The following is a 27,461-nucleotide window of genomic DNA, read 5'->3' on the forward strand; positions in this document are numbered from 1 at the left end:
TTTCGGTGATACAGCCTTGAGAACTTGTGCGCTCGAGGCTAGCTAGGCTAAGCGTCTTTAAATGTGTTTTCCTCGAAACTGTGCTTTTGAAGTCGGTTGGTTTTCTCGAGAACTACTTAACTGATCTTCATGAAATTTGACACAGATCGTTAAGATAAAATTCTTAAAGACTTGAAGGATTTTTTTCGATTACAATTATTCAAAAACAAAAAGCGTCGAGAAATTTTCATTTTTTATAAAAATGTTTGCCAAAAGTTCAATTTTCAGATTTTTTTCCTTCGCCCAAGTTCGAAGTTACGGTTTTAACTAAACCATGTATTTTTTTCACTTTAGATGATCCTGTAAGGAGTTATCGTGTCAACGCTGGCGCATATTTTTCCGAGGGTTCAGCAGAAATGGCGTCGCAATGGTCGATTTTAAAATGTTTTTTTACAAAAATTTCCGGATTTCCTTTGTATGTTAGTAACAAAATAAAATATTTAATTTTTTATTTGAGAAAAAACTTGTTGAAGAAAGGCTGTTTTTTACCCGAGCAAACCCCCGCAACCCCATAAGCTACAAATAAATTCCAAAAACGTTTCCCAGAAACAGTCCACTTATCAAACTGTCCTCGTGAATAAAAATATTTTGGATCATTTGCGAGCACATATGGACGTCATATTTGCTTTCTATGTACAATGTGCAAGCGTTTGTTTACATTTGCTTGTAATTATCATGATTACCGGTCACATTTACATGCCAGCTAGCAGATATGGAATAATGAATGAACTGATTTGCTTTCTTTTTCACCCCACTCAATGCAAAAGACATTTATTGAGGTGGGTGGACTGTATGCGTTCCAGTCCAAATACCTCCTTCTCAGAGTTAGACGCAGGTGTTGAACGTGTGCCGCGACTACCGCACCCAACACAACGTCATTAGCACCACCACGCTCACCGTAGTGACAGTTGTTGTTCATAAATACGCCACGCCGACTGGTGCTTCGCTTAAATTCGCGCCGGCACTCGTAGGGCTCGGCGCGTTGCCAGGACTCTCGGTGAATCTGTTCAATTGCAGACTGTCTAGCCAAACGTATTCAGGTATTTTAGTACGTTGCTGATTGTCAGCAAGCTTGTCTACCAGCTCTAGTGTCTACTGTCTAGCGCTTTCGTTTACTAACGGCACAGTCGAAAGTAGAAGTAAACAAATGACTTTGTGGCCTATATAAATGGGAAAATCAATAAATATAATATTTTAATGTGTCTCTTTAATTACAAATCTTAAACGGTGTTAAGGAATACTATGAAAAAGCAAGAATTAAAGTGTAGAAAATGCTGACTTTATGATTTCGCCAGCACACGCCGTCTGCCTTGGATCAACAATGAACTGATGTGTTTATTACGTGTTTAGGCTTTTTAGCCTTGTAAAATATTTGGTAGCCCGCGTTGTACTCGATTTTCCGTCTGCTTGCGTCGGTGCTTTCACTTTCGTGCTAAGGTGCGTGCCAATGGCGTATAATCGAATTTAGCGTCGGAATTATTAAGTGTTTCGGCAAGGCCTTAGTATTATATTTGGCCAATGGGCGGTATGTGTTAAATGCAAGAAAAGTAAGTGTGTTATTGTTATTTTCTTGCATCTGTGATACTTTGACTCGGATATGCACCTTGGGCCTACGATATGGACGCGACGTATCAGAATCACCACATTTGGACAACAAACAACGGGTTCGTGCGAAATAATGCGCGGCCAGCAACAGGTAAGCTAATTGATTTAGGCTCGCCAAAACGGCAAAGTATAGAGCTCCTCAAGTCAAGTCAAAATTCATTAAATGTAAAATGCAGCGTTAAAAACGATTTTGTAAACCTTCTTTTCTTCTAAGAAAACCGTCATTATGGTAGCTCGTAAGAACAGTATGGATCCTCAAATCTTACTAGAAAAAATGCTGCGTGTTATTGGTCATACTTTTTCACAATAAAATTTAAACCTTATGTTCGGAATCATATAATTTTATATTATAAATCAAGTAAAAAGAAATTCACTACTGTTGCATTAACTTGAAAGATTTATCTAGCATAGTCAGACTGATTCGATTTGGGTTGTTGGACAACATATTGCCATTTTAAAAGTAATTTCACATTGTCACTCTCATAATAACCTTCGTCCCTATTGGCAAAAGTTAGCAAACGCGTTCCTTGCTAAAAGGTCCAAACTGTTGAGCATAGAAACCTCCCAACTAAGCTGGCGGAAGTTCTGGCGAATCACTATCGATATGTGAGGCCTGGCGTTGTACGGATAGAACAATATTCCTCCTATTACCCAAATACTGCAGCTTGGGAATCAATGCTCTCTTTAGACTGTCCAATTGTCGTCAGTACAGGTTCCGTATTTGACCGTAGCTCATAGTAGACGCCCACCAAAAACAATAAAATTTTCTGAGCATCGATCCTTGCTTGATCACGATTTGCGTTAGCCATTGGATCACGACCATTTCGCTTGCTGTTGTCAAAAGTGATCCACATTTCATCAACGCTAAAGCTCTGTTTCGGAAATGGTTTGGTTTTCTTGCGATTCAGCAACTATTCAATGGGGATTCTGTCAATGAAGTTTGAGTTAACTCGGGTAGCACCCAATCATTGAGCTTCTTTTTGTATCCAGCTATATTTTATTTGTTCCAAACGGTTCTTGTGCAATGGTTGCTTCGAGATAGATCGAAAGAGTGTTTTTAAACTAAGATATAAAACTTAAATTTATATATTTATCTTGGAGAAGGCTTTATGGGAGCCGGTGTGAAAACTAGACGTGGCACCATCAACTTTTTGGTAAAATCATATAGTTTGGAACTCTACCGACCGATTTCGTCTAAACTTAGTAAGTGGCATTTTTCTCATATTTCTATGTCATAGGATGAAAATGGGCGAAATCGGACTATAACCACGCGTACTTCCTATGTCAAAACTTTTTAAATGCCGTTTGATTCTTATCATTTTCCAGCATAAAATTCAAAAAGCATTTAATATAACAGAGTAAAACTTATCACAAATAATGCACTTAGAGTAAGCCAATTAATGAAAAAGAATTGTCCAAATCCAACAAAATATGGGTACCGAATATGTGGACCCCAGTACCTATAGTTGACTTTTTACCTCAAATATCGGTCAATTTATGGGACATACAACTTAAATAATAATAATAATATCTCTGTTTATCGAAAACAGGTTGTATAGGGTCAATACTTTCCTTAACTCCATTTACCTGTTATACAGGTTTTGGAAATTCCGGGTATCTTTATACCGCATATATCAGCCAATATTTGAGTTAGCTCAATAAAAATTACAGAACGTGTTTTACTGATAGCAGTGTAAAGCCTTTGTGCATAAAATAGATAAAAATTGAACTAAAAGTGGACCCCATTTAACTAATATAAGGACTTTACTCCATATGATTGGTGATTGTATATGATATACTTTAATAAAACTCAGAGAACATTTTTTTTGGTATGTGGCATGATAATACATAGTTAAAAGATAAAATCGGTTCCGGACCTACCCCAACTCCCATATACTACATATAATGATTTTCGTTTTTCAAACATAACGACATATTCGCGGTCAGTGTATGAGTTATAGTATATATAAATTTGCTTAGATTGCGATCCTCTGATTGACGTTTTACACCTTAAAATAGTTCTTCTCTGGCTTTTATTCTTGAAAGTTGCAAGAGTGTAAAATGTTCGGTTGTACCCGAATTTAGCCCTTTCTTACTTGTTCAGTTTATTTTTTCTCTATTAGCCAGTGGCTTTTACACCCTTACATAATACAGTTATGCAAAACTTTTAAAAATAAAAAACAATTTATTTAAAATTTCCGCTAAACTTCATTAGAAAACGTGCTAACTGTTGAAAATCTTTTCAATATTTTTCCGAGTTAAATAATTGTAATCACTTCGAAAATGCCAAAAGTAGTATTTATGTCATAACATTGCAAAATGTACAATTCGTGCAAAAATCTTCGCTTGTGGCGCGAATATTTATTTCTTATCAGTCAGATGGTGTTTCGCTACTGCTGCTGCTGCAGAGTAGTAGTGTGTATAATAATTACAGTTTATCTTTCTGATTTTGATTTGAAGTTGACAATATAATATTTATTTGATATTTGTTTTTTTTTATTTGAAAGTATATTACTGCCACAATCATTATTATTATGTTTTTCTCTGAATGCATTGTCATTGATTAATAATTGCTGTTTCCCTGAGTTTGATTCTTGTAATGCAAGAGTATAATGTTCGATTGCACCCGAACTTAGCTTTTCTTTAATTGTTATTAATATTTCCATCAATTGGCCTTCTAGATCGTGTTACATCTTTGACAAATTACAGTAACGGAATCGACGAAACTAAAACAACGCATTAGCACTTTACATTTTTAGCCACCTGGATTACCTTTCCGTCTTTATTTTTTCCTTGCTAATGTCGCATGCTCAAAAAATCCTTAATGGTGGGTCACAAGCCCACGACGCGAGCACCATCGACATCATCCAGTTCTGGCACGGAAACGACATTAATCGTGGCTCTATGTATTGCGTTCCCCATTGACTGTAACATTTTTGTGGGCTTTATTTTTGAAAAAATTGAACCAAGGATTGCTTCTGCCCATAGTTCAGACCAAATAGTGACTTTTTGAGGATTTAACGGTGTCTCAACAATGGTTTGTTAATTATCATAACTCCAAATGTGTCGAATTTGTTTATGAACATACTCATTCAACAACAAATGAGCTTCGCCGTGGGGCTTTGGGCCCATTCCCCAAATTTTCTTCCGTAGTAAGTCTGCTCATTATGAAACGGATTAAACTGAGTCTAAATCAAGCGACAGTTATCAAAAAGGTGAACTCCCCGAAAAAAGCATTGCTTCATTGAAAACCATACATCTAAAGAGAATCATCACTTGTTTGTTATAGATCTTCAAACTTTGGCGGGTATTGTTGCTGGCTGAGGAAATAGTATTCATATAGAGCAATAATCCTACTGAATCTGCTTCAGAATTTTCAGTAAATACAGTGCTCACCAGAAAAGCAATTTAAAAAGAGAAAACGGATGATGTAATAATAATAATTTTCTAAATAATGTTATGATTTCTATCGATAACGAACACAATGATCAAAATTCCCTGAGTAAATGATATTTCAAACAAGTAAGGAAGAGCTATGTTTGAGTACAATCGAGCATTTTATACTCTTGGAAGTGACAAGAATCAAAGCCAGGGATATACTTTAAGTTGAAAAATGTCAACCAGAGGATCGGAATTAATGAAATGTATATATACATATACGCCATATAACTAATACCCTGACCGACAAATTCGACATAAGAAAAACGAAAATCATTAAAAGTAGTATATGACAGAGGGTTAATATCGACCTATTAACTATTATCGTGCCACATAAAACATCTTCCCTGGGTTGCATAAAAGTACTAGACATAGAATCACCAATAAAAGGGACCAAAGTCAGCCGGATGTTTGAGAATACTGGTAATATTTATGTATGTAGGAGATAAATGCATTATTGGGCGATATCTACAGTATAAAGTCCTCTGGATGTTCGAAAATCGAAATCGGTCGGTCGGGGCCCAAGATATGGGATTTCACCAAAAAGTGGATGGTGTAAAATTTAACGTTGTTTGCGTATTTAGTTACTAATTTATTGCTGTTTTAGAAGTTTTTAACAGTACCGTTATATGGGGAGTAAGCGAGGTTATCTTGCGATTTCATCTATTCCATCACACTGTTGGTAGAAGTTCTTATAAGATTTGTACTCAGCAAATTTGGTTGTTGTAGATACAGTTGTTTAGGAGATATGTACATTAAACTTATTAGAGGGCGGGGCCACAACCACTTTTCAAATATTTTTCCCACAGGTGCACCTTGCTAATGCGATACGCATTTGTACTAAAGAACTCTCATACCAAAGTTCATAAAGGTATCTAAATTTTTACTGAAGTTACAGCTTGCACGGACGGAGGGACAGAAATACTGTCAAACAGATTTCAACTTTTCTCGACATCCTGATCATTTATATATATAACCGTATCTTGCTTAGTTTTGGGTAATACGTACAACTGTTAGGTTATAGGAATTAGGAATTTAAAGCCAAAAGCACAAAAAATACACCGACCAACCACCATATTCCCCAGACTTGGGCCGGTGTGTTTTTTTCTTGTTCTCCAAACAGAAATTGCCGTTCCGTGGAATCCGCTTTTAGTCGATCGAAGTTCGCTGAAGGAGCTGAAGGCCAACCCAAAAAGTGCTTATGATAAGTGATTCGAGGACTAGCAAAATCGTTGGCATAAGTGTGTTATATCTTCTTCTTCTTCTTAATTGGCGTAGACACCGCTTACGCGATTATAGCCGAGTTAACAACAGCGCGCCAGTCGCTTTTTCTTTTTGCTACGTGGCGCCAATTGGATATTCCAAGCGTAGCCAGGTCCTTCTCCACCTGATCCTTCCAACGGAGTAAAGTCTTCCTCTTCCTCTACTTCCCCCGGCGGGTACTGCGTCGAATACTTTTAAAGCTCAAGTGTTTTCATCCATTCGGACAACATGACCTAGCCAGCGTAGGCGCTGTCTTTTAATTCGCTGAACTATGTCAATGTCATCGTACATCTCGTACAGCTCATCGTTCCATCGAATGCGATATTCGCCGTGGCCAACGCGCAAAGGACCATAAATCCTTCGCAGAACTTTTCTCTCGAAAACTCGCAATGTCGACTCATCAGTTGTTGTCATCGTCCAAGCCTCTGCACCATATAGCAGGACGGGAATTATGAGTGACTTATAGAGTTTGGTTTTTGTTCGTCGAGAGAGGACTTTGCTTCTCAATTGCCTACTCAGTCCGAAGTAGCACCTGTTGGCAAGAGTTATCCTGCGTTGGATTTCTAGGCTGACGTTGTTGGTGGTGTTTACGCTGGTTCCAAGATAGACGAAATTATCTACGACTTCAAAGTTATGACTGTCAACAGTGACGTGAGTGCCAAGTTGCGAGTGCGACGACTGTTTGTTTGATGACAGGAGATATTTCGTCTTGCCCTCGTTCACTGCCAGACCCATTTCATTTGCTTCCTTGTCCAGCCTGGAGAAATCAGAACCAACGGCGCGGTTGATGAGGCCAATGATATCAATATCATCGGCATACGCCAGCAGCTGTACACTCTTATAGAAGATGGTACCTTCTCTATTTAGTTCGCAAGTTCGAACTATTTTCTCCAGAAGTAGGTTGAAGAAATCGCACGATAGGGAATCCCCTTGTCTGAAACCTCGTTTGGTATCGAACGGCTCGGAGAGGTCCTTCCTGATTCTGAAGGAGCTTTTCGTGTTACTCAACGTCAGTTTACACAGCCGTATTAGTTTTGCGGGGATACCAAATTCAGACATCGCGGCATAAAGGCAGCTCCTTTTCGTGCTGTCAAAAGCAGCTTTGAAATCGACGAAGAGGTGGTGTGTGTCGATTCTTCTCTCACGGGTCTTTTCCAAGATTTGGCGCATGGTGAATATCTGGTCGGTTGTTGATTTTCCAGGTCTGATGCCACACTGATAAGGTCCAATCAGTTTGTTGACGGTGGGCTTTAATCTCTCACACAATACGCTCGATAGAACCTTATATGCGATGTTGAGGAGGCTTATCCCACGGTAGTTGGCGCAGATTGTGGGATCTTCCTTTTTGTGGATTGGGCATAGCACACTTAAATTCCAATCGTTGGGCATGCTTTCGTCCGACCATATTTTACAAAGAAGCTGATGCATGCTCCTTATCAGTTCTTCGCCGCCGTGTTCGAATAGCTCGGCCGGCAATCCGTCGGCCCCTGCCGCTTTGTTGTTCTTCAGGCGGGTAATTGCTATTCGAACTTCTTCATGGTCGGATAATGGAACGTCTGCTCCATTGTCATCGATTGCGGAATCGGGTTCGCCTTCTCCTGGCGTTGTGCGTCCACTGCCATTCAGCAGGCTGGAGAAGTTTTCCCTCCATAATTTAAGTATTCTTTATGTCTCGCGGTGATGTCACCCTTTATTTTCACGAGGACATCAACCAGCTGGGCAGCGGCACCTTGCCAATTAAGGGACCGGACATTCCAGGTGCATGCCCTCGAATCGTAGTCCTTATTTCGTTTGCCATGGTCGTCATCAAAAGGGCGGTCTCTCATCCGTGGCTGTCGTTTAGTTTTCATTGGCACTGTTTTTTACGTGGCGGGTCCCAAACCCAGAAAACAACCCTATGTAGGGGATATTTCGTCTTCTCACTTTAGCTCGCCTTCAAACGAATGTTCTTAGGCTACCCAGAGGATACTTGGTCAAAGACCGGAAGTCGTGAAGCTGCTTGAGTCATATGTAAAAGAATCGTTTCTGGCCACTCCCAAGTGAATGGCGATCAGAGAACTTTCCTCACTTGCGTGAGCTTCTACACATGACTCCATCCTATATTATATCTAGTGGGAATTATTTAGATGGCGACAAAATAAATATTGAAAAATACTTGGAATTCGATGTCACGTTCCCAATGGTGCTAGTAAAGAATGCATATTATATTCAGTAATCGTAGAGACTTAGGGACCATGAAGTACAATTCTATATATATAAGCTATATTACTATCCGTCTACAGTTCACTAATGTTCAAGTTTTTGGCGAATATAAAATAGCTGCAATACAAAATCTAAGGAATTTTTACATATTTTGCTAAGCCAACAGTGCTCAAACAGGCTATGTAGGGAAGTGGGGAACTAACAAATTCGAAAGCAAACATATCCAGCAATAGCTTTCCAAGAATAAAATATCCAGTATTGACTCACAAATACATGTGCCCTTAATTGGGTAAGCAATTTCACTTATGGACTCCATAGTAAAATACGTTATGTAAATTATTTGTTGCACAAATTTCAAATTAATTTATTGCCAACTAAATATTTGATGAAATGTATTCCGGGAATATCAAATTGGTATTCTGTTTTAAGGGAATTTAAGTTTAGAAATTATGCACATAAATAATTTCAAGGCAAAAAAATGGATGCTCGTATGTACACATATCTACTAAACATATGTATACATTAATATATGTAAATGCACGTGGTATACACAATTTATGAGAAATAAAACAATAATTATTAAATAAAAAACACATTCAATTAATAGAAAATAATGTTAAGCACGCTAAGCTTTAAGCACGGAGCAATGAACTTAAAACTATATATGATAAATGCCTACACGAGCGACTAATGCAGTGGCGAGCAATAAATGGGCAACTTTAATTCATTGGTATTGATTTATATTTGTTACGGTTCATATGAGTAAACTCTTGCAACTTGCAACCGACTTCAAAAACACAGTTTCGAGAAAAACGCGTTTAAAGACGGCGCACTTAGCCTAGCTGGCCTCGAACGCACAAGTTCTCAAGGCTGTATTTACGAAACTTTTACTCTGATCAACTTTAAAATTTAGGGCAATATTTTACATAAATATAGTTATTAAATATTAGTTATTAGAGCTTATAATTCTAAAACTTACTAAACCTTTTCTGAAGAGAAGTTGAACTATGGGCTTTATGGGCTTATTTATTTTTAGGAACACATTTACATTTCGATTTACTGAAATTTTAAAAACTCAAATTTGTTGCTCTTGTCTGTCCAGTACTCACATTTTAATGCTTGGCACTGTAGCCTTTCAAGCCACAGGACATTGTACTTTTGACAAAAACATTTCCACTCGTATTCGTAATGTTCTGTCATATTCATAGCCGACGGATCAAGTCGTAAAAGCCTCTAATGCGCCGGACTGTTGACAGTGTCCCAGAGCGGTAAACGCAAATGCCTACGCATACCAATGAAGTAGAGAGGAGCGGACAGCACATTTCAACGAATTGTATATTCATACACGTGTATATCCACGTACGTTTATATTTATGCAGCCGTCATGGTAGCAGGCGTTGACACAGTTGCAATCGAGCGATTCATGTAAACAGCGCAACTATTTAATGACAGCAAATGTTGTGCTTCGATTTTATCAAGATACGAGCAATCATTTAACGGTTCTACACACTACCTCCTGTTTTGGTAACCATTTCGCTCCCCTTCATAACTGTGCCGTTGTTTGGGCACTTTGTGCGGACACTATGTCCGAGAGACAATGAAAGGCCTGTGACATGTCCTACGCTAATGGTCATTAGCCATTCGTCATTCTCTTCCATTATGTACACCTACAAGTATATGGGTTTGTTTAGCATTACAAATTTACTGTGATTTCATAACTACACAAAGACACGCATGTGTTTTATATTTATTGCATTTAAATGGACGGAAGCACAGAGCAAATTGCCTAGGAGGCGAATTGTGTTGGTTCCTGGTGTGAAAATCATGTCAAAAGCAATTAATAGTTTTATTTTTATGCACATTCTTGTATGTACACCTATATTTATATGCACGAATTATAAATACATAAAAGTTGGCTGATTTATTATTATTGATTTTTTCCTCCATGCAGTAGAGCCGACGGATTAATATTATCGCAACATGTTGCACCAAGTATAAAACAACCGCAATCCAGGTAGATACATACTTTTATGTATCGAAATGATCAGGATTACAAGACAAGTTGAAATGAGGATGGCTTTCCCTCCTTTGATAAAAATTAGACACTCAAAAGAAGGTGAGGTTCTAAATGGGAACATAAAAATTCATTGTTTACAATTTTTATGAAAAGTGCGCATGCACTTCCTACCAGATGAGATATACTATATATACATACATACATACCTTATATCGCAAACTCATAAAGTTAATCAAACCTAATTTGTAGGAAATAGTATAAAAATGGGTAAGCGTTATATGAGCAATAGCAGGCTCAACCGAATTCTTAGCTTTGCATAGGGATTGGTTTTGTATTGGAGAAGGGGGTGAAATTCTATATTTGAAGCAACTGTTCATTAAATTTTAACCGAATTTGGTGAAAAATATTGTATTTGTATCATTACGAGTATGTCTTTGTTTGCAAACGGGCAAAAACGGACTACAACTGCATTTACTTTCCATTTCAAAATATTTTCAGCTCGGTCAGAATCTATCACTTTCAATATACATAACTATATTCTAAATGAAAGAATGCTTATATTCTTGCCAAAAATGGCCAACATTGGAATATAGCTCTACAGGTGCTGATGAGGACCCCAGTGTCTATGGTTTACTTTTCACCAAAAATGTTAGTCAATACTTGAGCTAAACTAAAAAGTCATCTACTTAACCGTATATATCCGTAAATATTAAATTAAAAGGACGGCTAATCTTATGTGTAATTTAGTTTAATGAAAATTGTATGAAATTAGTTCTTCAATAACTCTAACCTTATGAAAAACCAACCTATAGAAAACGATCTGTCGAATGTATCAGTGAAATTGTAAGTTATCTTAATAAAATGGAGTGACAACAAGTTGTCGGGCATAAGTAAATACTTAGTTTCAAACTTTGCCGGAAAACCAATGTAGCCAGTAAATAGTTTTCAATTTTCCCGTTAACTTTATCTTAACTCATTAAGTGGACATGATTTTATACCGCGAACTTTAGTTTACTACGAACTTTGTAACTTTCCGAAAGAAAAGTCAAATGCTGTATATTGTATAAAAAATATCGGCGTGACGAGCTGAGTCATATCCGTCAATCTGTATACGAGTACATGAGAACTATTCCGCCAGTTTTTGAGATTTGGTATTTTGCACATGACATTTTTTCGCCAAGAAGCAGCTCATTTGTGCTATAAATTTGCCGAAATTTTTTCTTATTTTGACCCCAATATAGTAGTATGAAATATTCCTTACTCCCTGTCCCGGTTATAGTTGACTTAACAACAGCACGCCAGTCGTTTCTTTTTTTCGCAGGCGCCAGGTCCTTCTGGTCTTTTCAACGGGTTGGAGGTCTTTTTCTTACTCTGTTTTACCCGGCGGGTACTGCGTCGAATACTTTCAGAGCTGGAGTGTTTTCGTCCATTCGAACAACCTGACCTAGCCTGCGTAGCCGCTGTCTTTTAAGGCGTCAGTACGGTAATCTGGCCGGTTTTTTTGACATTTATTTATTCTACAATAGAAGTTTTTTCACATGTCACGAGTTATATCTTCGAGTGTATAAACAAATTTTTTCTGAATTTTTTGATGACATCTGTCGGAGAAATGGCTGGGTTAATGAGATGCGTTTTTTCAGTGCCGGACGTTTTTTTTTTTTAATTTTTCCCCATGTTTTTTTACACAAATTTTGTCATCAAATTGTCAATAAATTATAAAAAATTATGAATCTAGTAGGGACGATAGCCAGGCATTTTGTGAACATTAAAAAAAAATTAAGCAAATCGGTTGGGTAGTTCGACCGGAATCATGTCCGCCAGTTTAGATAAGTGTTCTTTGAGAAAAACGCGTTTAAAGTTTGAGGTGTGCACTCCGAGCGCTAAGAAAATCGAGCGGTATTATTATTTTTGGGCCTTTTTCGAAACCTTCCCACGGTAAAGTGGGTTTCTGCATTAATTCTAAGGGTATAAAGGAACAGAAAATGCAAAAAAAAAATTGAGAAAAGATTACCCTACTGACCCCTTAATTCGCTGAACTATGTCAATGTCGTCGTATATCTCATAAAGCTTGTTGTTCCATCGAATGGGGTATTCGCCGTAGCCAATGCGCAAAGCATCATTAATCTTCCGCAGAACCCGTAACGCCGACTCATCAGATGTTGTCATCGTCCATGCCTCTGCTCCATATAAATTAACGAGACGGAGGTTTATTTATTAATTAATTTTATTAGGTCGGCACTATGTGCCTATTTTATTATCTTAAAATTATTTATGTTTTTTTAGCGGCACTATGTGCCTGTCGAGTCTAGTAACTTAAAAAGACTGACTACACTTAACTTTAAAGTTTATAATCTAACCTATGCTTAAGCCGGCCTACGTGACTGAAAAATGGGTTCCTAGACACCTCTAAGAAAGCCTCTCCAAAAAATCTATTCATAATAATTTTTTGAAAAAAAAAAAATTTTTTTGAATCAATCTCTAATGCGCCTATTTTATTATCTTAAAATTATTTATGTTTTTTAGCGGCACTATGTGCCTGTCGAGTCTAGTACGTGACCGGCCTACGTGACCAAAGATGCTTGGTCAGCTAAAAGGGTTTGCGCGTGTTTCGCTCACTTAAGAATTTTGCGGCTGCGCGTTTAGCGCAGTTGCACTTTTGGTTGTAATAGGACTCCAAAGTATGCAAACGGTTTGTATGTTTCCAGCATATAATGTGGGAATGGAATTTATGTAGTAGTTCATAAAATATTGTGTTAACTTATAGCAGGACGGGAATAATGAGTGACTTATAGAGTTTGGCAAGAGTTATCTGCGTTGATTGGTTGATGCTGGTTCCAAGATAGACGAAATTATCTAATACTTCGAAGTTACGACTGTCATCAGTGTGGTGGGAGCCTATGTAGTTGCGAGTGCGACGACTGTTAGTTTGATGATACGAGATATTTCGTCTTGCCTCGTTCACTAGAGATCCATCTGCTTCGCTTCCTTATCCAGTCTGGAGAAAGCAGAAGTCACGGCGCGTATGTTGAGGCTAACCATGTCAATATCATCGGCGTACGCCAGTAGCTGTAAACTCCTATAAGAGATTGTGTTCTGCAGCTCGAATTATTTTCTATTTTCCACCAAGCAACAGTTAAAACACATATTATTTATAGAACTTGGGCTGTAGTATATACATAAGTTAGTAATTGAAATGACCTTTATGACCGTACCATAACTGATTTTTTGAATATATTTCTTTAAAAATTAAAAAACATGATAACCCTGCATTCGATATTTGATTTACTGCGGATGTAGCAGTGGCTATGTGTTAAATTACATTGCCACAATCCAATTAATGAGTTTAAAAATAATTTGTAGTAGCTATCTTAAACAAAATCGGACTGCAACATTATTAAGGGTATTACCCTGTGATATTGAGGTTAACGATAGTGATTGACGTGCATAATTCTAGCTGTTGAAAATATGCAATTTGAAATACGAAAGAAACTAATAATTTGCAATCAAACATTGGTAAAAAAAACTTAAAGAAAATTGATGATGAGGTTTCGGACACTGGTCCGAGAAAATCAACTACCAAGGATTGGTTTGCTAAGTTTAGCCGTGGTGAAATGATCGCCGTAGACAACTACAAGAATTATTTTGATTGACTGCAAAATGAAGTTATTTCAGATAGATTCCAAAGATATCAACTGAATGCGTATATGATATCATACATGAATATTTGGGTATTAGAAAGTTTTACGCAAGATGCGTGCTGCGTGAGCTCACTTTGACCGAAAACAACGACGAATTGATGATTCGGTGCAGTTTTGGAGATGTTCAAGCGTAATATACCCGACTTTTTGTGTCGATTTGTGATAATGGATGAAGCGTGGCTCCATCATTTCACTCCGCAGTCTAATAGAAGTGCACTGTATACGATCGATACGCTCCAAAACGCGGAAAACGCAACAGTCGGCTAATAAGGTTATGTCGTCTGTATTTTGGGATGCGCATGGAAGAATTTTTATCCAAATTTTTATCACCAACAGCTTCTATTGCACAGCGTTGTTGGATCGTTGAAAGAAAGAATTATCCACAGCGACTATTACATAGCGTTACTGGATCGTTTGAAGGACGAAATCGCTGAAAAATGGCCGCTCTGAAGAATAAGGAAATGTTGTTGTACCAAAACAATGCACCGTGTCACAAATCAGTGGAAATGTTAGCAAAAATCAATTAATTGGGACTATTTCCATGATCGCCGAAACTGAGGCCTGTTTTGAAGCAAAAGACAAATCGTACCATAAAATGGTATCGAAAAGTTGGGGGTCGCTATAATCAGAGTATCACCCTCGTAGGAATGTTGAATAAAAAAAAAACAAATTTTCTGTTTCACTATGGAAGGCAGGACTATTATCACGGCACATACTAAAAAAATGTACCCTGGATTTCGTTAAGGTACTTCACAAAAAATCACCATCAATATGGTGTAAAGTCACCCGGAGGTTCGAAAATCTTCATATTAGGTAAATGGAGACTAAAAGAAGGATTCTCTCTAAATTTAATTGTACATCCCATACAAAAGTCAACTATAGATTCGCATTGCAGATTGGCGAAATAGGTATCGGATTAAAACTTTTCACAAACAGAGCCCTCGAAATATCATTTTACGCCCGAAGATTGTTAAAATCGAACTATAACTTTTGAAAGCCCGTTAAACCAAATTTTTGCACCTAAGTACATATGGCTGACTTCTTAGCGGACCTGTCGATAAACCTGTGAGTTCTCATATTGAAATTCTGGGGTAATATTTTTATGGTGGCAGCATGCATTAGTGCCAAAAATGTGTAAAATCGGGTCACTGATTTCCTTAGTCTTCATATACCTATTATACTCGTACTATAAATATTTTCAAAACTCCGGTTGACTTTATACCGCATCTATCGGTCAATATGTAAAAATTTTTTAATGAAATTCTGAAGAAATATATTTTTAAGAAAAGCGTATCCTCTGGCTAATATGGATGAAATCGGGGCAATACTTCACCTAGTCCACATATACTAAATAAACGGATTTTCAAACATCTACTTTCACATTATACCAAAAAAGGATAAAATCGGGTCCATATATACAAATAATAATATAGCTTTTTATAAGAAAAATAGATTTCTCTCAGCAACCAGTCTCCGTATTCGTATGATCTATCACCCAGTGACTATTTTCTATTACCAAAACTGAAAACCAACATTAAAGAAGCATTTTAATATGAAGTGTTGTTGCGTTAAATACAGGGTCCGGCACTCGAAATGTAACCAATTTCAGACCGTTCGCGCAGCTGTCGCACTGGAATCAACTGATTAAAAATTTGCTGAATGATAGTTCGGAGTATTATTCACAAGTGTACAAAAGCGTTTTCCAAAAGTGAATGATCATAGTGATCACCGATGGAATTCAAATGTAATAGTGTGATTGCTTTATATTTACATGGAAAATCACAGCCAGCAATTGTTCGTGAGCTCAAACACTTTAATGTGAATAAAGTTTTTGTTTATCGCACCATCACTCGTTACAATGATACTGGTAGCATTGCAAAACGCCATGGAAGTGATCATCAAAAGACTGCAACGTCTCGTGAGATGGTGCGGAATGTGAAGAAGCGAGTTGAGCGAAAACCGCGACGAGCTGACAATCAAATGGCTAAAGAACTGAAAATATCCGACTGCAGCATCCGACGCATATTGAAAAATGAGCTCAAGGTCAAGCCTTACAAGTTCCAAAAGGCCCATGATCTCACACCGAAGCAGCAACAAGTAAGACCTGAGAGAGCGAAGCGGTTGCTTCGCTTGGCCGAAAGCGGTCAAATTCCGAACATTGTGTTTTCTGACCAAAAAATTTTCGTAAACTCTCAAAACGATAGGGTTTACTTGACCGACTGTTCATACGAAATCTAAGTCATCGGTTGGCCACCAGGGGGCAGCACCCGCCACAATTAATGGTTTGGGCCACTGTCAACGCAGATGGGCGCTCTCCAATCGTTTTCATCGAGCCTGGCGTTAAAGTAAATGCGACATATTATCGGGAAAGTGTTCTGGAGGCTGCTTTGAAGCCGTGGGCAAACAAACATTTCGTTCACAAACCATGGACGTTTCAACAAGACTCAGCACCGTCTCACAAAGCGCGAGTGAACCAAGAATGGCTGAAAAACAACGTTCCGAACTTCATTACGATCACACAATGGCTCTGGAATTCACCAGATGCGATTCCAATGGATTATTCTTTCTGGGCCATTTTGGAGAGCAGGGTCCGAAGTAAAAAATACACCAGTCTCGAGCTGCTGAATAAAGCCATTGTCCGTGAGTGGGCCAAATAACCGGCAAGTCACATTCGGGCAACTTGCGATTCGTTTTTTGACCATCTCAAGGCCATAGTTAGGGCAAAAGGTGGTCATATCGAGCAAAAGTGAATTGGTCCTGAATTTATGATGATTTTCACACATTTTGTACTTTAAAATAAATAAAAATAAATTTCCAAACCGAATTTATGGTTTTTTAATTGGTAACACTGCCGGACCCTGTAAGAGCACAACGATATCCAATTCATGCCTGAACAACTAATTTATGGAATTTTTCCACAACAGTATTTCTTTGCATTTAAATATAATTATCTGCATTGCAGGTAACCTTAGTATACGCAGCACCGACTCAGCTGCAGACGATACATCCTATTTACCAGGTGCCAATGGCTCCACCACCGCGTTAGGCAAACGTCCGCCTTGCGACGCTACCTTCGTCGGCGTACAATCAAAGTAAGTATAACGAAATTAGGTGGACAGAATATGTAAATTATTTACTATGGTTTTTATTGACCACACCTTGCCCGTGGGTGGAAAATTGATTGCATTTCAATTGTTTTGACAACTTCATTTTAATTAATTACAGTCCGAAATGTGAATGATCAACATAAATTTATTTTTGATTGCTGTTATTTACAGGTTTCGACGGAAATATTACCAGAAGACCTTGATCGGTTTGCTCATACTTTTGATAATCATTTTAACCATAGCTATAATAGTCGTATGTATAAGACGTAAGTATAATGTAGTGCAAAGAAACTCTGATAATAATTTTCTCTCTTTCTCGCTCTCCTGAAGGCCGCGCAGAACCTGAAGTGTGTCGCAGCAACGAGTGTCTCCGCACAGCGGCTGGCCTCATTTACTCAATGGACGAAGAGACTGATCCTTGTGAGGACTTTTATAAATTTACCTGTGGCCGTTGGGCGGACGATCATCCCAAACCCGATTCGGCCACATCAAACGACTGGTTTCGGGAGCGACAAGCGAAAATTATGCGCATGCTACGTTCCTTCCTGCAAACGAATATTAGCGAGGAGGAACCCGCCGCTGTGGGGAAGACGAAAATAATGTATCGCGCGTGCATGAATACGGATTTATTGGATAAGCGAGAGCTAGAGCCGCTGATATATTTTCTGCGGAAGTTTGAGTTACCACTTTTGCCGAGCGGCTTCAATGTTACACTGCCGGAGGAGGTGATACGGAAGTACAGCGAAGAATCGAAATTTAATTGGTTGCGCAGTTTAGTGCTGATTAAAAAGAACTTAGGCATGGATTTAGTAGTGGGATTCGACATATTCCCCGATCCGGTAAATCGCACAATAAATCGCATAGCTTTGGGCACGCCCGAAACAGATTCTTCATTGCCTTTGTAAGTGCTGCAAAAATAGTTATATTTTTATTAATTTGAGAATTTTATAGCAACAAAGACGACATGCACAAGTTGTTGAATAAAATCAAGCGGAAAACAATAGCCAACCACGAGGAGGATGATGAAGACAGCGACGAGTTGGAGGATGATATAGAAGAGTCCCAGAAGCATACTTCCTCAGGATTGTTGACTTATGTGGCATATATCAAGAAAATGGTTGAATTATATGTGCTGTACTTAAACCCTGATGCGGAAGTCGAACCCCTCGAAGACTCGATAGGCGAGATGGCTCTACAGGCTGTGAAGTTCGCGAAAAAATTGTACAGAGTGGGTATTGTTATACTATATATGTATGTATGTACAATAGGTCATTTTTAAAATCACACTGAAATCGATACGGAAAGCATTTTCGATCGAAAATCATAAGGTCATTAAGTAGTACTTTTTTCATCAAGTAGAAACATTTTGTTTGGTGTGTATTTCAAGTGTGAAGTAGAGGATACTGCAGTATCTACATATATTAGCTTCGATTGCCTGGTGAGGTGTCGGGTGGATATATTTCGACGAATATACTCGATTTTGCGGTTTCAATGATTTCAGAATTAGCACCATCTATTGGCCATGCAATGTGTTTAATTTAATCGTTAAGTAAGTTCTACTTAATCAAGAAATTTATTTTCGATTCGACTTCAATGATTACCACGTAAATCGAACCGGTAATTGTTTCGATCGAAACGGACAAAATGATTAGAACCAATAAAACGGCTCTATGAAACCCTACTTAAGCCTAAAATATTATATCCGGGGTTTGTATAGTGCGCTAAAAAGCTTGCCAATGTTGCTACTAATTATCCCATTAGATACAAAATTTGTTAAAAGGTCGGGAAATGCTAAGTATCGGAGTGATCTTGAAGAAGGAATTTCCGAATTTCTCACACGTTTTGTATTCGTTCTGGTGGTCTAGACTCCGGCTTCCTGACTATTGCAACTTTCGAAGCAATGACTAACCACTCTGAGAGCTTTGCCTTTAGTAAAACATAAGCTTAACCCAGCGCAAAACCCTGTGGAGGGGTGTTTCGATTTCTCACTTTAGTTTTAGCCTGATGTTTTTGGTCCTTGGTTTAGGACCAGTAGTCGTGAGCTGTTTGAGCTATATATAAAGGAATCGTTTATGGTCAATTCCAAGTGAATTTCGTTCAGACAACTTTCCTCACTTGAGTGACTTCTACTCATGGCTCCATCCTCCAACAGCAGCCACTGAAATATAAGAAACTTACAAGTTATCTTTAAATGATCAGAAAATTAATTAATTAATTATAAGTTCACAAAAGAGGTTCGCGGCTTGGAATAAGAATTAAATTATTACCATACATAGTTCAACGGATTTTGAGTTTGGACATGAAAATAATTTTTCTAAATTCCGTCAAATGTTCCGCTTTAAACTCAATATGTCAAATAACATCAAGCATTTTTTTGTTCAACTAACGGGGTTTTCAATAATAGCGCTAGAATTTTAAATAAAACAAAAACGATTGGGAACTTGAATGAAATTCTTTATACCTGTAAAACTACATTCGATGCCGTTATGTCTGGAACTCGATTTCTTTGGTATGACTACATTGGACACGCTTGAAGAAGTCCATACGCTGAACCCAATTTTCGACGGTTTTCAAGCATAAATCAGCCGATTCTGCTGAAATTTACGTTTGATATGTGGGCATAGATTTACGTAGCCCCACAAGAAATAGTCTAACGGCGTCAAATCGCACGACCAATGCGGTTAATTGACTGATCCATTTCGTGAGATAACACGTTCACCGAACTTGGTTTTTAATAAATCGATTGTGACCTTCGCTGTGTGGCATGTGGCACCGCCTTGTTAGAACCACATATTGTCCAAGCCAATATCATCCAATTCGGGCCAAAGATATTCGGTTATCATTCAACGGTAGCGATTCCCATTCACAGTAACATGCCGATATTTATCATTAGGGAAAAAGTACGGCCCAATGACGCCGACGGCCCATAAACCACATGAAACCGTAATCGGAATGCAATGATGACTCATGGAGTACGTGTGGATTGCCGCCTGACCAATAACGCATATTTTGCTTATTGACAAAGTCATTCAGCCAAAAATGCGCCTCATCGCTGAAGACGGTTTTTCGATGAAAATTCGGAGCATTTTCAAGTTGTTGCTTAGACCAATTCACGAACATACGACTATTCTGGTAGTCAATCGACTTCAATTTTTGCGTCATTTTGATTTTTTAAAGATGTTGGTCAAGATATTTTCGGTAAATTCGCCACAACGACATCACAGAGATCCCCAACGCTTGAGAACGACGTGTGAGAGACTGATTTGGGTCTTCCTCAATTGATGCGGCATCAAAATTCTCGAACTACGGCTACTTCTTTGTTTCAATGACAGGACGATTATGGCGACCATAAATTGGACGTAGCGCTCTTAAAGTTGAAGCCACTGACTCCGAATTTCGGTAGTAAATTTTAATAATTTCGATTCGTTGTTGGAAGACTTAGACTTACTGAAGAGGAATGTCAAAAGAGGGTGAAAAAATATGGCGCGATTTGCTGTCAATATCGGTGTACTTTTTTGGCGTCCCTATTGAAAAGCCCGTTATTTGGCAGTCTTCTTTAATAATAAGTTTACCGTTTATTTCCAGTTGAAAGATGATGCTGAAAACTTGACGAAAACTCTGACAAACCCCATTGAGGACCTCGTTTACGTATCCGTCGCGGATTTACAAAATCGCACCAACAAGCTAATTGCCCCGAAAACAATACTCAACTGGGAGTTATACTTGCAGGTGATGATGGAGGATGCCAACCATTCAAAAAACTTTAACCTTAGCGAGTTGACTATCATAACCAGCAATGCGGATATCGTCTATTTGCAAAGCCTCGTTGAGTATCTGACAGACGCGCCGCCAACACATATCGAGTTCTACATCTGGCTAAGTGTCGTCGAGGAATTGGTATTGCACACCACCAGCGAGATGCGGCTGCTACACTCTGAATATATGCGTCTAATTGTGGGCACCGAAGGCAGTTCACCGCGTTCCCTATATTGCGTGCATGGCGTTAATAGCCTGATGGGCATGGCTGTGAGCTACGTGCTGGCTGATGATTACTTCGTGCGCTACAAACTGCCGAAGGTGGAGCGTATGTTAAATGATATCAGACATGCTTTCGATATGCTAGTGCGCCGCACCTCTTGGATGGATGAGGAGACCAAACATGAGACACTACAGAAGTCGGCATCCATGAAAAGTTTCATTGGCTTTCCGGATTGGTTGCGCAATGCAACTGCGCTGAATGCACACTATGCGGGCGTGCAGGTGAATGCAAGTACACACTTGGAGAACATGATTGGCGTGCTGCGCTGGGAGATGCAGGATAAATTGGACAATCTCTACAGACCAGAACCGTTCGGTTGGGCAACGGCACCATCGAATGTCAACGCCTTTCACACTTTCCAATCGAACACGATAAGTGCGTGTATTATTGTGGTTTACCGTTATCTGAATGTGGTGCAATTTATTTTGTTGTTTTCTTTCTGCAGCTATACCCATTGCCATACTGCAGTATCCTTTCTACGACCTCGGCATGGAGTGAGTAAATATTACAATGGCACGTTTGCTGCTTCAATTGGCACTTCAAATCTGTGCAATTTACACTTTTGAATTTGGTTTTGCATTTCATTGTATTTTTTTTTTTTTTATTAGTTTACTGCGTGTACACTGCACCGAAATTTGTTTATATGTTTGAGGCTGTCTTCAGTAGCACATTTAATATAAAGAAATACATCAACAAGTAAATTCGAAAAGTTACTTATGTATGTGTTATATTATTTATGTTGTATATATCCATGTATGTATGTATTCCTTACACACACATCTAAAGGAACTTTATGCTTTGACTGCAGCACAAATTATATTTCAGATATTTTTGTTGCTAAATATTTTTCTGTCTGCAAACGGTTTATAAACTCAATTTTCTCTGAATTCCTAAAACTAATTTCAATCTGAATCAATCAACATTTAATTAATAAATATCATTTTTTGAATAATTTACAATTTTCTTTTATAGAGTTGTTAGGAATCACAAAATTTATATGAAATAAGAATTTTCATAATTGCACTGTGACTGTGTAGGTGAGCTCAAAATAAAGCAAGCCAAGTGTTATTCCCACTTTGATATTTTGATTGGGCTGTGATATTTTCGTCCGGATGAATCTGAACGATGCAATATGGAAAAAAATTATAAGAGCTCAAATCTCATGATCTTTGTTGATAATTTGACAATCCCTGAAAGCTGCTTATAGTGTATGGTCATTCAAAAGTATTTCAGGGATTTAACAATTCTTCTCAGATCAGATTAACATGATTTCAATAGACTTACCTGTATACGGTGTGATGTGAAATTGACCCGACTCGGATAACAACTGCATACGCCTCACTTATAACTCGTTCAGATTTGGTAGCTAGGATAAGGGAGATGTCACATCGAACACCTTAACTTCTACGCAGAATTATATGAAAACGCCCTCTCTATTTTATTGAGATAACTCGCATGTAGGCCGATATACGCGGTATATGTAAAGTCACCCGGAAGTTCGACAATCTTTATAGTATATTAGCTATATGGGTGCTATGGGATGTATTAACCCGATTCAACCGATTTGTAGTAAAGAAAGGAAGCAGATGGAATTTAAAATTGTGTTATATTGAAAATAGTCGTGGCTGTAGACCGATTTTGTCCACTAATATTTGCGTTAGGTGAATTTAATTATTGTAGCTTAAAGGGCTTAAAAAATACGTACACTAAATTTATTAAAGGGCGAGAATACACGCAAGTTTTTCGAATTTTTAGCTCCCCTTAATCCCGCGATTCTCCGTGCCAATTTAGAGTTTTATATTTATTCCTTAGTTATGGCACTTTATATGTTTGCGGTGTGGAATGGCGTTTGTGGACGTGGCAGAGATCCGATTACGCCGATCTACGAACTCGTACTGTTTTGTTTTTGTCAGGGAACGCGCATTCCAAGTTTCGTCTAGATATCTTGATTTTTACTCAAGTTACAGCCTGAACGGACGGACGGACGAACAGACAGACAGTCACCAGGCTGGAATGGATTCATGTATGATTTCGCCTTAACTCTCGCCATTGCATTCTAAACCTGACCACCTCAAGTTCTGTTGTTTTTGTAAATAACCCTGACACTAGACAAGTTAATCTAGATACTTACATATGTAATAAGCCCGAAGATAAATGAAGCTGGCATCAAAATTGAGCATAATCGATACATAATTTATAACAATGGGTTGTCAAAAAAGTCTTGCGGTATTTTTATTGAAGGTTTTTTTTGAAATTGAAATGAATTTTTGATGACTCATGGCCAGCTCTTGACCGATGCTACGGCTGCTACTATGCCGGTCTCTTTCGAAAAATTCAGCGATTTTATCGCAATTTTCGACGAAAGCGATGAAACCATCGTTGTGCGGTGGAAATGGGAACTGTATCGGGTCCAAAAACTGCACAAATTTTATTGGAGGCTTGAGATGCATTTTTGCCTTTATCGTAGTAGTACTGTAAAATATGCCGTATTTTCTCTTTATTTTGCTCCATGTTTGCGACGCTATAACTCACGAACGACTTAAAAGAAACGACAATCAATCAAACACGTGTTAGCGCGTGAAATGAGCTTTCCAAAAAGGTATAGGATGACCCGATGCGACGAATAAAACTAGAACTACGCGCTTTCAGCGACAACTAGCGAAAATACCGCAAGACTATTAATTAACTGATTCTTGAGTTAACAGTTTTCATAATAATATTTAACACGCCATACATTTTTACGAACTTCTTCGAGCCTCTAGTTTTTTATCTACCTTCTCATTTGGAAAATTTACTGTTTGAAACTTTTAATGAATATAAGGATTGTACCGAAAATAAACTGCACACTCTCAATTCAATATTTCTCATGAAGTAGCCATCTCATCACATTGCGGTAGGTACCGTTAGAACGCGCGATTAGTTCTGCTTCTATTGTTTTTTCTTTATGCATCAGATAGCTATCAAAACAGTTCAAAGTTCAAGGAAACCTGTTCTTTAAAGGATTTATGAAAAATGAGCAAAAAAGACCCTAGTGATACAAATACTGTCGACCAGACTCCAATTTTAAGAAGAGACCGACAATTATTGGATATATATATGTATGTAGGTCTAAACCGACGCCTCATATCCAAAATAGAATGTCTCAAACATAAAATTTCTCAAATTACTGTCATATGTAACACTAGCGTCGTATTATCAAAGTTCAATAGCCCTTTTACAATTGTCAAACATTTATGCAGGCAAGTGTCCTTGCACACTCAAACCCATACGTCGTAGGTCAAGTCTCATTAAATTAAAATAAGTAAGGTAGCGTTAAATTGAAATGAAAACAGACAGTTTGGAAATTCCCTATGCATTGATACACTACATGCATGTAGTTATCTTACTAAAAACTCTTATCGGTTTCCGGTCTATAAAGCAAGATTTCTTCCCTTGAATTAAAAAGTAAAGAAGTAAGGAAGGGCTAAGTTAGGGTGTCACCGAACATTTTATACTCTCGCATGGTAAAGTGATAATCGAGATTTCATAATACGTCATTTACATATTTTTCAAATACCGTATTTTTGTAAAGTTTTATTCCGCTATCATCATTGGTTCCTAATGTATATACTCGTATATTATACAGAGAAGGCATCAGATGGAATTCAAAATAGCGTTATATTGGAAGAAGGCGTGGTTGTGAACCGATTTCACCCATATTTCGTACATGTCATCAGGTTAAGAAAATATTATATACCGAATTTCATTGAAATCGGTCTAGTAGCTCCTGAGATATGGTTCTTGGTCCATAAGTGGGCGGCGGCACACCCATTTTCAATTTTTAAAAAAAGCCTGGGTGCAGCTTCTTTCTGCCACTTTTTCCGTAAAATTTAGTGTTTCTGACGTTTTTTGTTAGTCGGTTAACGCACTTTTAGTGATTTTGAACATAACCTTTGTATGGGAGGTGGGCATGGTTATTATCCGATTTTTTCCATTTTTGAAATTTATATGGAAATACCTGAAGAAAACGACTCTGTAGACCTTGGTTGACATAGCTATATTAGTTTCCGAGATACGTGCAAAAAACTTAGTAGGGGCGGGGCCACGCCCACTTTTCCAAAACAATTGCGTCCAAATATGCCCCTCCCTAATGCGATCCTTTGTGCCAAATGTCACTCTTAGATTTTAGTCTTAGTATTATAATTCTCTCATATATGTATCTCTTTATTTATTCTCTCATTTAACATACAATGTGCTGTAAACTACGATTGCTTATGTTTTCCTTTTATGTAAGTTCAGTTGTATTTTGACGTTCAAATAAAGAAGACGCCCAGCGGTCATTCTAATCTGTCTGGCGACACAAATTTCATTTTAATATCTTTATTTATGGCTTAGTTATGACACTTTATAGGTTTTCGGTTTCCGCCATTTTGTGGGCGTGGCAGTAGGCCGATTTTGCCCATCTTCGAACTTAACCTTCTTATGGAGCCAAAGAATACGTGTACCAAGTTTCATCATGATATCTCAATATCGTCGCCCTGATCACTTTGGTATATATGTATGTATAACCCTATATCTGACTCTTTTAGTTTTAGGACGTACAAACAACCGTTATGTGAACAAAACTATAATACTCTGGTTAGCAACATTGTTGCGAGAGTATAAAAAGATCATCAGGTTGCCAAAAACGTCGAGAATTAAGAAAAACTGACTTAATTAAAAGTGGATAAGAACTCTTCTCTTTGCTATTAAAAAAATGTAAATCATATGAAGAGAGACCGGAGGGATTTATTTTCATATTGCTTTAGTTTTATATAAAAAAATAAAGTAAATTAAAAGCGAAACCTGTAAATTACTTACCGTTTCGTGATGAAGTTTTTTAGCGCTCACCAGTGCTATTACAGTTCCTCCCATAACATTATTACCGTTTTAATTGAAACAGTTTCAAGCAAGAACGCAAAAAATCGCAGAGGGTTCATAGAAAGTATGAAATTCGGATAATTTATTAATTTTAATTATTGGAGAACATTTTTCCAAGATGCTTTCAAGATTTACAAATGTCATCAGTTTTCCCTTATTTATACAAATTTGTACTTTAAGGATGTTATAATCTTTGAAAAAATGGTTTTACATGGGTTACCGGCTTATTTGTTTTGACTAGAAGCTCTTTTACATACCACTTACTGCACTAGATAATTTCTGTAAGCACCGGCACAGGGCACCAAAGTAAAGGTATTTCCTTTAGAACATTATTTTCAATACTCACTTTGATAAAATTAGAGCGCTGAATTATGGCTCCGTCGGCACAATTTTGGGGCACGAACTGACGCATGGATTTGACGACAGTGGACGAATGTTCGACAAGAATGGCAACATGCTGCAATGGTGGTCGAATGAGACGATCAAAGAATATGTCAATCGCACCGAATGCTTTGTAGAGCAATATAGTCACTACTATCTGCCAGATGTGGAAGAATATGTGAGTCAAATACGTACGTATATATGTAGATCTGTATCTAATTCAGTCTTGAAAACATTTTCCAGATCGACGGTGAGCTAACATTGGGTGAAAATATTGCCGATAACGGTGGCATGCGTGAGGCCTTTCACGCTTATCGTATGTTTGTGAAAGAAAACGGCGCTGAACGGCTGAAATTGCCTGGCTTGGAGAAATACACGAACGAACAGCTGTTTTTCATTTCATTCGGAAATCTGTGGTGTGAAACGTATACACCGGCGGCTTCCCGTTATGCGCTCGAAGACTCGCATTGTCCAGGAAAGATACGTTTAAAGGGTGTACTCTCCAATTCTGAAGAGTTTGCGCAAACTTTCAAGTGTAAGCGGGGCGCAGCCATGAATCCGAAAGAGAAGTGTCGTCTCTGGTGAGTGTGGCTAGCGGATACATTGCGATAAATGAGTCATAGTTAGTATAGCAAATATAATCAAATAATACGTAATTAAATAGAGATATTTAATACATACATATATGTAAATTTATAAGTAATAGGTGTTTGCTCAAATTTGAACTTTTTTAGTACTAGTGATATCAATATCAGTGAAAGGCAAATAACTGT

General features: G+C 38.0%; 1 protein-coding gene across 2 annotated transcripts; it reads left to right on the forward strand.

Moving 5' to 3' along the window:
• Window positions 1-1,012: 1,012 nt before the first annotated feature.
• Window positions 1,013-27,324, forward strand: LOC120782488 (neprilysin-4). 2 transcript variants are annotated; one of them, XM_040114789.1, is made up of 9 exons: window positions 1,013-1,735; window positions 17,225-17,354; window positions 17,541-17,635; window positions 17,700-18,270; window positions 18,321-18,597; window positions 20,955-21,783; window positions 21,854-21,902; window positions 26,668-26,866; window positions 26,932-27,324. In XM_040114789.1, exons 1-9 carry the CDS (start codon window positions 1,657-1,659, stop codon window positions 27,271-27,273), a joined length of 2,571 nt encoding a protein of 856 aa, XP_039970723.1. In that variant the 5' UTR covers window positions 1,013-1,656; the 3' UTR covers window positions 27,274-27,324. The 2 variants fall into 2 exon arrangements, with proteins under 2 accessions (XP_039970723.1, XP_039970724.1); XM_040114790.1 differs by lacking the exon at window positions 17,225-17,354 and having other exon boundaries at window positions 1,666-1,735.
• The last annotated feature ends 137 nt before the right edge of the window (window positions 27,325-27,461 follow it).

The sequence above is a fragment of the Bactrocera tryoni genome, chromosome 1, assembly GCF_016617805.1.
Source record: "Bactrocera tryoni isolate S06 chromosome 1, CSIRO_BtryS06_freeze2, whole genome shotgun sequence".
In the NCBI taxonomy this organism is placed as follows: Eukaryota; Metazoa; Arthropoda; class Insecta; order Diptera; family Tephritidae; genus Bactrocera; species Bactrocera tryoni.

What these genes read in the sequence shown, in the direction of transcription:
- LOC120782488 (XM_040114789.1), top strand. Translation starts at nt 1,657, where the DNA reads ATGGACGCGACGTATCAGAATCACCACATTTGGACAACAAACAACGGG. An exon ending in TTCGTCGGCGTACAATCAAA is followed by an intron (nt 17,355 to 17,540) that starts GTAAGTATAACG and finishes TGTTATTTACAG; the next exon opens with GTTTCGACGGAAATATTACC. An exon ending in TGCCAGATGTGGAAGAATAT is followed by an intron (nt 26,867 to 26,931) that starts GTGAGTCAAATA and finishes AACATTTTCCAG; the next exon opens with ATCGACGGTGAGCTAACATT.